The sequence below is a fragment of the Chenopodium album genome, chromosome 21 (genome assembly GCF_948465745.1).
Source record: "Chenopodium album chromosome 21, dcCheAlbu1.1, whole genome shotgun sequence".
Lineage (NCBI taxonomy): Eukaryota > Viridiplantae > Streptophyta > Magnoliopsida > Caryophyllales > Amaranthaceae > Chenopodium > Chenopodium album.
The window spans coordinates 5,438,700-5,449,588 of record NC_137854.1 but is presented as its reverse complement, the minus strand read 5'-3'; the positions used below and the strand labels follow the sequence as shown (position 1 = coordinate 5,449,588).

The window sequence follows — 10,889 nt, the reverse complement described above, 5'->3', positions numbered from 1 at the left end:
AGAATGATAACTAAACAAATTCTTACAAAGTACATTACACAATTACACACCATATCATTTTAAGCAAAGATAGAAAGTTGGGAGTAAACTAACGTTAAATTTCTATTATTATTTCTTCAAATTGGTAACAAACTTAATTTTGTACTTACAGAGTTACAGCTATACCTCACTCCCTCATTCATTCATCTTGTGACTCAATTTCACGTTGGATTTTCCTATAAGAAGGCCACTCTTATTCTCACTCTTTTCATTCATTGGTCATTCTTAAGCTCTCCAATATGGGAGCATATTCATTACTCACCCTTTTCCTTCTTTTTAATTTTGGTACATTTTTCACTACTTTAGCATGCCCTTATTGCCCATATCAACCACCTCCTAAGCCACCCAAGTCAGATTGTCCTCCCCCTGAGCATCCACCACACTCGAAGCCGCCTCATTCGCCCTCCGGAAAGCCGCCGAGCTACCCTCATAAACCACCTCATCATGATCAACCCCATAAACCACCTCATTCTCCCTCCGGAAAGCCGCCGAGCTACCCTCACAAACCTCCTCATCATCAACCACCCCATAAACCACCTCATCATCCCTACAAGCCACCTAAACCGCCTTCCTCAAAACCACCTCATCATCCTTACAAACCACCTTACACACCTAAACCTCCTACAGGTTCACCTCCTAAGTCTCCCCCTTACACTCCTAAACCACCTCACACCCCTAAACCTCCTGTTGTGACCCCACCTTACACACCTAAACCTCCGGTTAGCCCACCGCATTACCCGAAACCACCCATTGTAAGCCCTCCATACAGCCCACCTTACTCTCCTAAACCCCCCAGTGTGAGCCCACCATACACACCAAAACCAAGCCCACCCTACACACCTAAGCCACCAAGTGTGAGCCCACCATACACACCTAAACCACCAAGTGTGAGCCCACCATACACACCAAAACCGAGCCCACCATATAGCCCACCCTACACACCAAAACCGCCAAGTGTGAGCCCACCATACACACCCAAACCACCAAGTGTGAGCCCACCTTACACTCCAAAACCACCAAGTCTGAGCCCACCTTACACTCCAAAACCACCAAGTGTGAGCCCACCTTACACACCCAAACCACCAAGTGTGAGCCCACCTTACACACCCAAACCACCAAGTGTGAGCCCACCTTACACACCAACACCCCCAAGTGTGAGCCCACCATACACACCCAAACCACCAAGTGTGAGCCCACCTTACACACCAACACCCCCAAGTGTGAGCCCACCTTACACACCAACACCCCCAAGTGTGAGCCCACCTTACACACCAACACCCCCAGTAGTAACCCCACCATACACACCAACACCACCAAGTGTAACCCCAAGTCCACCAACAACCCCGGTACCAACACCGGAAACACCATGCCCACCACCACCACCAGTCCCATGCCCACCACCGCCATCGAAACAACCAACATGCTCCATAGACTCCCTAAAGTTGAATGCATGTGTTGACGTGCTAGGAGGACTAATACACATTGGCATAGGAAGTGGTGCTAAGGATGCATGTTGTCCCGTGTTAGGTGGTCTGGTTGGGTTAGATGCTGCAGTATGCCTTTGCACCACAATTAGGGCTAAGCTTTTGAATATTAACATTATTCTTCCTATTGCTCTTCAAGTTTTGGTTGATTGTGGCAAGACTCCTCCTCCTGGATTCCAATGTCCTGCTTATTAGTTCTTTTTTTTTTTAAAAAAAAAAAAAAGTGATCAAAGTTTTGGTGAATAAAGTTCATGTTATATTTTATGTTACGTGTGGTTAATTGACAATTTGTATCTTTAATTATTTATATATGAGTATATGACGTTTAACGTTTAGTATGTGAAAGGATTGGATTATACGGATATGTGAAAGGATTGGATTATACGGACCTATGACCTTAGTTGATAATCATAAAAATTATGAAAATCGGACCACATTTTGATAAGAATTCACACATTTGATGCATATTATAACATAAAGTAATTTACAAAGTAAATTTTATACATAAATCACTGAATATGGTCAGATTTTAATTATTATGCTACATGAATATTAAGTGTAAGGGTTTTACAAAAATACAATATGAAGGTATAATTGTACATAAGTAAAAGCATATATAATGGAACAAGTTTCATATATCGAGAAAGGTAAGGTAATACAAAAGTAAATGACTTTTCTATGGGTTAATTTGTATTATTATTCACGTGAAAGAATCTAATTAAGCTATAAATTAAAATGTCAAGGGGTGTATGATTGAATTGGCAAGGTAATTTTGTCAGCCTTTTTCTAGCCTAGGGTTTTATTATTTTTATTTTGATGTATGATTGAATTGATTGATTGTGCACTTGAGCATTATGATAAATATGGTAAATTGTTGTGGAGTTTTAAGAGCATCACATGATTGAAGTTTCTCAATATGTCAATGGTCACTCGCTTTCAAATTATTACACCATAATATCGATATGTCATTGTTCCTCTTTCTAGTAGCTATGTACGAGTTTTCCGTATATAACAACTTTTAAAAAGATTTTATATACAGTAATAATTCATTTTGTGGAAGAGAAAATGATTTACTTACTTCACAAATTTCATAATTCACTTTCTATATTTAGGTTCTTGGTTAGTTGCTATCATATCCAATTATATGAGTATGAGCCAAAAAATGAACAAAAACTTTTGTATACACCCGGTTTACGTTAATATTACTGTACATCGAGCAGTATAAGGGTAACTTTTACCTAATTTTAGGGTAACTTTTTGTGTTTTTTTGGGTAACTTTAAACATAATACAATTTTTATATAAATAGACAACAAGAAAAGTTTTATAATGGTAATTTAAGTACATTCAATCAATAATAATTGATTTTTAGTCATTTAAAATGTGATTTTTTTTACTAATAATTTTTATTTGTATTGGGTTACATTTATGCATATTAGGGTAACTTTTATTTATTTCAGGGGTAACTTTTGATCACTTTAATCTATCTTTATAATAGATGTACAATAATTATTGTACACCCGATTTTTTTAAAAGTTTGAATGAAAATTTATCTATACAAATATAATATTTTTGTAATTTGTAGTGTCCAATTGTTTATACACTTCAAAATCAACATAAGAAGTATATATACGGAGTATATATTAGTGTTTGTTATATGCTCAATGGTTTTTATACAACGATTACGCAACAAGGCTATTCAACCTATTACAACTTTAAGAAAAATAGACGTGAATCTGGGAATATACAAAGGTAAGGAACAAATAAAGTTTAAGAAAAGAGGGTAAAACATATGGCACATAATTAAGGGCAAATGAATTATGAGTTTATAACCCTAATTTTGGATACATAGAAGTGTCAAGAGGTAACTTTAGAGTAACAGAGTATGAGTGTATGAAACATCGTTCAACAAGCCCAACATATTGGGGACTAGCCCTTGTCCAAATAATTTGGGCCTCCCAGCATCATGCCATATAATAATCATGTTCATGGACCAAATTGCCTAGTCCTGTCCTTATCTTAACCCTTGGTTTTGTGAGAAATTGACTTCTTAGATCATTATTACCTTTATATTGATAACAACATTCTGTAAGATTTTTACTTTTTAGTGTATGTTGAAGTTTTAAGACATCCCTCATTCCCTTGGAGCTGTAGAAAGAAAGAATGAATTGTAGTGAAGGTACTGAAGGAGAAGGAACAATGAAGCAAAGAAGCCAAGGTGAAAGGTGAAAGGTAGCATAAACGTGCCACATATCCACATCAAAGCGACATACGTGGGTTCGGTCCTCCAAGGTCCGTTAGAGCTCTCTTCAACCTGCTCATGGCACATTCACGACTACACGCTGAAGCTAACAGAACCAAGCAAAGACCTGACTTGGGCTACCCAATTGTCCCAATACCAGCACATTCATACGGTTCTTAGCGTATATACATCTGTATTTTAAATTTAAATGAAGTTATGCAATTTTCTAACCTATCTTTCACAAAATTAAGTTCATGTAGATTATTCCGTTTTGATAAAATGAATATAGAACACTCCTTATTACCCACTCCCTAATCTAGCTTACAATCCGATCATTTTGATTCAAACATGACCTTATCCAACCTTTTAAAAATTACGTTGATCAAACTTGTCTTAGTCCAGCTTGCACGTGTTGCAAAAAGGCAAATTAGTAGTTGTTTTTATGAATACCAACAGCAAAAGATGGTTCCACCACCGCATTACTTTAATAAAAGATGTATACAAGAAACATATTAGACTTAACTTCATTATACAAAGATAACACTTAAATTGACATAGGGTGTATTCGTTAGCTGTGAAAGTAGCCGTTAGTTATGTAGGTTACCGTTAGTTGTATAGGTAGGCTTTAACTGTCAACAAACCGTTAGCTATAAAGAATTAAAGATAGATATATCAAATTCTTACAACGGTAAAACTACCTTATTTCCGTCATTACAAACCAAACAAAAGAAAACGAGAAATATAATTTCAAAGCTCGGACTAATCAAATCAAACCCAATTCGTAAAAGGTCCGTAGTAAGTAAGGGAAACTTAACTAGGGTCCCAAAATATTTCATTTCATTTCATTCTTCTTTGAACTTCACCTGTTATTCTCACCTTTCTCTCTCCTTTCTTCGTGAGATCGCCGTCGATCTATCAAATATGGTTAGAGGATCGCTCAAAAACCTTTTCTCTAAATCTCTCTCCTTCGCCGGAAAATGGCCGCAGCAACAGCAGCAGCTCCGCCGTCTCAACATCCACGAATATCAGGTAAATCGCTTTCTTCGTCTATCATTTCTAACTTTTATTTGGATTTGTAATGATTTTAATCAGTGTTGTAATTTGTTTGTTGATGATTTGTTGATTTTAATTTTGTTTTTGTAATTTTCATACCTGTTTTGGATGTATAAATGTAATTGAAGATATTATAAATATTGCGTTGTTAAATACAGGTTTGAATGTTGAATTTTGAGCTTGTTTACTTCAATGTCTGATGTTGATTTGTTTTTTTTTTTTGGATGTTATTTCTGTTTATTACTGCGTATGTAATTGTAATACGAAGTGTATATTTTAGCAATTTTTAGGATTTTTCTATACCTAATTTGGATGAGTAATGCAGATGAAGTAAAATAAAATGTGGTTAGTTTCATAAAAAATGAGCGAAATAAGCTAGGAAAACCTAATTTAGTTGAACCGTGTGCTTTTATTGGTGCTGAATGTGGTTAGATAACGATTTATGAACAACAATGATGATGATGATGATTTATTTCCTTGTGTGTTTGTGTGCGTGCGCGATTGTGAATGCAGGGTGCTGAGCTCATGAGCAAGTATGGTGTCAATGTTCCTAAAGGAGTTGCCGTATCTTCTGTTGACGAAGTTCAAAAAGCCATCAAAGAATCTTTTGCAGGCCAGGATGAGGTCAGTTTTATGGTTTTTATAGCCTTTTAGTTGAGAGTTGATTTCAGTATGCTTTGTGTTAGATATGTTTATGCAATAGTACTTTGGTTTTGGGGGTTTAGATTGCTATTAAGCTACTTGGGGATCCATCTATTTATGTTTTGTGCAAGGCTGAAGTTTACTACCTCTTATCTTCGCTTTGATTAGTGTCATCTTTTTAACGACATCAACATTACTTTAATATATCTCAATAGGCTTCTACTGTGGACAGGGTGAAGGATAGTTTCATTATTCCATTTGTCCCTATTTTTTTGTATATGCCTCCACAACTCCACTTATATTTTATGCGGTCACTTTCTTTCCCCTTTTCTTACGTACCGTTCCCTGATCCCTTAGCCCACTCCAGTTCATGACATAGATAGGTGCATGTTGTTGTGAAGGTGGACTTGTAAAATATTAGAAAATCTTGTAGCACATTACAATTACTTGTTTTTGTGATGTACGTAGTACCTTGCAACCTTGCCATAAATTGGAGGCTGAGGTATTTTAGGATGTTGAATTGTTACTTTGTTAGTTGATTGATTTCTATGTTAATTTTTTTTATCCCTCACGTTGTTTTGGTTGTGAGACCCTGATATCAATTATTTTATAATAAAATGGAATTCCTTTATTCTGGTGAAGGTGGTTGTTAAAAGTCAAATTCTTGCTGGTGGACGTGGATTAGGGACATTTAAAAATGGGTTAAAAGGCGGAGTTCACATTGTTAAGACAGATCAAGCTGCAGACATAGCTGGTACACACACTTACCCCCTTATATTTCATTTGCATGACCAATTACTTATTTGTGCTTCTGTCTTGTTAGTATGCATTTTGTTGTTTGTTGGAACATCGCCATTTTTGCATCTCATCTCATATGTTTCTTTATGTACACACAGAAGAAGTGATTTACTTATGTTAACTTTATGTCAGTTGAATTCTACACTGCATCTATACCTTGTTTATGGGATTGGAATGATTTCATAGCATTGACCAGTGTGTAATACTTTTATGTATAATATATTTAAGCCTACCTATAGGTTATTAAAACATCTATTATTTGTTGTGGCTGGAGCATGAAGTCATTTTATTTATATATTTGAAGGAGCTACTTGAGCTCAATGTGTGATTTTCATTTACTTAAGTTTGGCTGGAGTAGGTAACATCCCTGTTGCTTATCTTTGGGAACCAAGATTATCTGCAGTTTTACTTGTTGGATGCCTGGATGGCTATATGGCATTTAATTTATCTTTTGAAAATCTGTGGAATTACTTATGCCTTTAATTCCAAATATTGATTCTGTTGATTGTTGATATTTTAAATATGCTCTAAATATTTCCAGGAAAGATGCTTGGTCAGATATTGGTCACCAAACAAAGTGGGCCTCAGGGAAAACCTGTTAACAAGGTAAAGTTTTATCTACATCTTGGTCTCTAGAATAGGCTTGAGGAATTCTTGGATATATGAGAAGCTAATATAGTAATATGGGTGTTGAAATTTCATTTTTAGTAAACTATCTCAGATTCTCAAAGACACGGACATTTTATTCTTTAAATTTTTCATGCTCTTTTCCTGCTCCTGCCCCCTTCCTCACCTATGTTTTCTGTCTTCTACTTCTAATTTTCATTTTATGACTATGCGCAATTTTGTTCGGTTATAACTTTGTCATTTATTCACTAACTCTGTCCCTATATGTTTGCCTTAATTTTCTTTATGGTCCGGTCTCTGAATTTGTCCTTTGCCGAGCATTTCATATAGTTTGTTACTATAATGAACTAATTTTTCATTTCTTTCATCACCTGAATGAAACCATCTCACTCTTTTAGTTTGACACTGTCATGAACTAATTTTTGTCCATTAGCACGGATGTTTTGTAAGTACTATAACATTATCAGCTGACAACATTTCAAGAACTATGAGTGTTTTGATGAACATTCCTGTTGATTATTCTGCATTTGTGCTAATAATAGCTGTATTACGAAGAACTTATTTATCTGTTTATTTTGTATCCATGCTATCAAAATTTCTGATGTAGTAGTTTTGCTACAGCCTACTGCTCTCTACTCTACAGTTGGTAAATTGTATGACTTGATCTCATAATTTACCTCTTTCTGCATAAACAGCTTTATTTGTGTGAAAAGATGTCGCTGACTAATGAAGTGTACTTTGCCATCACGCTTGATCGTACTACTCTTGGTCCTGTATGTTCCTGAACTCTTCATTCCCTTAAATATACAGTTATACACTGTTGCATACAATGTCTTAACTCTTAAAGCACTTGTGTTATACTCCTTATATAATTTTAACTGGGATCCTTTTGATTTTTTTTTCCTTGAATTCCCTATTTGTAGCTTATAATTGCTTGCAGCAAAGGAGGAACAAGCATTGAAGACCTTGCTGAAAAGTATCCTGACATGATCATCAAGGTGCTGATTCAATTGTTTTTCTTATAAATGGCTATTCTTGTGCCAAAACTAGTAATAATTTTGTAATTTTTCTGGTTAAGGTACCTATTGATGTTTTCAAAGGTATTACCGATGAAGATGCTGCTAAGGTTGTTGATGGTCTCGCTCTCAAGTCAGCTGATAAGCAGGCTTCCATTGAACAAGTGAAGAACTTATATAAGCTTTTCTGTGAATGTGATTGCACCATGCTGGAGGTATGCACAAATATGTTTTGTATATAGCTGCTTGTAATTCTTAAGTTGTATTCTATACATGCTTATTCCTTTTCCTTGGACAGATCAATCCTCTTGCAGAAACTTCTGACAACCAATTGGTTGCTGCTGATGCTAAACTCAATTTTGATGACAATGCTGCATTCCGTCAGAAAGAGATTTTTGCTCTACGTGACACATCACAGGAGGATCCTCGCGAGGTTTGTTTCAGGAATCATCAGCTATTATCTATTCAGTATGGTTTACTGCTGCATTGATGAAATGGCCTGTTGGAAGTTTCAAATTAATCCCTACAGTTAACTTTATCTCATGGAATTTTATTTTGCTTAATATATAGTATTGTCTTATGAGTAATTCCTGGGCTCTTTGTACTTCTGTTTATGTTTATTCCAGTCTGCACTTGTATAGCAAGACCTTTCCAATTTTATTTTATTTTATTTTATTTATTTATTATTTTTTTTTAATAGCTATACAGTGGATCTATAAGCTTGATGGGAATGCTACTGCCTTTGGGAGAACAGACTAAACTGCTTCAGCAGTTTGTTATTTTTCTGTCATTTCCCTTATTGTACCTGCCCTTAGAAGAATTGGAATATGCTCATTTTTGAATGAGATGTATCCATCAAGCTTATAGTTATGCACTGGATCTATAGATTGTGGGGGAAGCATGTATTTTTAGGGTCATTGGTTTGCTACCTTTCAATATTTATTGTGTGTCTTGGTTGATTGCAGATTGTGCTTATCCATCCTAATGGCACAATTCTGTTTCTGGATTATGAGTGGGATGGGCAGATTTTTTTATTTATTTATTTTTTTTTTTTTTTATAAAGTAAATATGTCTTTACATTATGTTGTTCAGTTGTCCTGTTTATTGCCATGCATCTACTAACACTTCTCTTATATCTTCGTTACTATGGGAAGCCAGTTAGTGTTTCTGCACATATGTAGTCTGATTAGCTGATTTTTTCTATTTTTTGGGGGGCTTCTAACAGTATGACATAAATTCCACTTGATTGGCAGGTTGCTGCTGCCAAAGCTGATTTGAACTATATTGGTCTGGATGGAGAGATTGGTTGCATGGTCAATGGAGCTGGGTTGGCCATGGCCACAATGGATATCATTAAGTTGCATGGAGGAACACCTGCCAACTTTTTAGATGTCGGTGGCAGTGCTTCTGAAAATCAGGTAAATGGTTTGATATATAAAGAGCCACAAAGGGCAGTGAAATAGATGAGATTCAATCTTAGGTCTTGGGGTACCATACTACCATTAATTTTTGTTGGAGAAGGGTGGATAAATTGGTTTAGATGGCTGTCATTGTTACTGCATGAACTCTTTGGCTAGTTATTAATTGCTGATGTGTGGAACAGGTGGTTGAGGCATTTAAAATATTGACTTCTGATGAGAGAGTAAAGGCAATTATGGTGAACATTTTTGGAGGAATCATGAAGTGTGATGTTATAGCCAGTGGGATCGTAAATGCTGCAAAACAGGTAAAATTGCAAACAAAAAACATTTTTGCTTTTATATTAGATACATCTGACACCTTTTTGGCAGCTGTTATGATTTAACAAATTTTGCCACCCTGATGTACTAATAATACCCCTATGTGGCTGTGATCTGATCCCTATACCCAAGTACTAGATGGGCTAGAGAGGTGTTGAAACTCACCACGTAGACGATATAATAATATTTTGTAGTTGGTGTAAAAATGAACTACGTTGGGATGGAAGGAGATGCAGATGGTTGACTTTGTGTATAGATTTAGATAGGTTTGTTTTTAATAAACATGACATCAAGTTTTGACAGTTGGAACCCTTTTTAGTTTATGTAGTAGCCTTTTACAAGATCCTGAACCAGTTTGAGGTACAGTGGTAGGATTTGTTCCTGGCGGTCTTTGTTGTCTTGCCTTTGCCCAATGCTTATAGAATGTTACACAAGAGTTGGCTATATATGGTCTTTTGTAAGGCAACTTCTCTTGAAGCTCTCAAAATATACTAATATAGTGAGCAACTGGACAAGATAATCTTGACAAGACCTTGCTTTTCCTAGTAGGGCATGTCATTGTTTTATTCTGTAAATGCATTTTTATTTTCATCAAAATTTTCTATCTTTAGTTCTTTACTAGTGTTGGTGATCATGGACTAGGGCTGTTATATGTGTAATGTTTGGTGAAGGATTGGACTAGGGCTGTTATATGTGTAATGTTTGGTGAAGGGTTAAGAAATGCTAAAATTTCTTGTTCAGTGTATTGTTTCTGTACAAATAGGTTGCTAATCTTAAAACTTGCTTTTGAAGCTAACTTCACCTCATATCTGTATAGGTCTCGTTGAAGGTACCTTTGGTTGTTCGGCTTGAAGGGACAAATGTTGACCAGGGAAAGAGAATATTGAAGGTAAATTGATCTTGCTATTTTTAGATATATTTTCGTTTTTATTTTCTGAAACATTGAAGCACTTGGGATTTATATTCTTTTCTGGTGATCATGAGTGAACTTTTATTTGCAGGAGAGTAATATGACCATCATAACAGCTGAAGACCTCGATGATGCAGCTGAAAAGGCTGTGAAAGCAGCTTCCAGTTGAGAGTGTTTCTTGATTTCCATAGTCTGACTTGGTTTCTACGTGATTTCCAAAAACCTTTTTTTGAATGTCAGCTCCAATTTTGGTGGAGAAAATTTGCATATAAATTGGCATTGGCAATGGTGAAGTATAAATTTGACAAGGACAATCTCACAATGATACGAAATTTTTCTCG

The 10,889-nt window shown here is 35.8% G+C and overlaps 2 protein-coding genes across 2 annotated transcripts; both read left to right on the top strand.

Moving 5' to 3' along the window:
* Positions 1-263: 263 nt before the first annotated feature.
* LOC145603114 (uncharacterized) lies at positions 264-1,861 on the top strand. Its single transcript, XM_081659246.1, has one exon. The coding sequence runs from the start codon at positions 279-281 to the stop codon at positions 1,716-1,718; it is 1,440 nt and encodes a 479-aa protein (XP_081515372.1). The 5' UTR covers positions 264-278; the 3' UTR covers positions 1,719-1,861.
* Positions 1,862-4,599: 2,738 nt separating this feature from the next.
* Positions 4,600-10,856, top strand: LOC145600927 (succinate--CoA ligase [ADP-forming] subunit beta, mitochondrial-like). The gene is made up of 12 exons (XM_081656798.1): positions 4,600-4,792; positions 5,330-5,440; positions 6,101-6,212; positions 6,798-6,862; positions 7,579-7,656; positions 7,807-7,881; positions 7,962-8,114; positions 8,198-8,332; positions 9,153-9,317; positions 9,503-9,625; positions 10,456-10,527; positions 10,640-10,856. Exons 1-12 carry the CDS (start codon positions 4,685-4,687, stop codon positions 10,715-10,717), a joined length of 1,275 nt encoding a protein of 424 aa, XP_081512924.1. The 5' UTR covers positions 4,600-4,684; the 3' UTR covers positions 10,718-10,856.
* Positions 10,857-10,889: the final 33 nt, after the last annotated feature.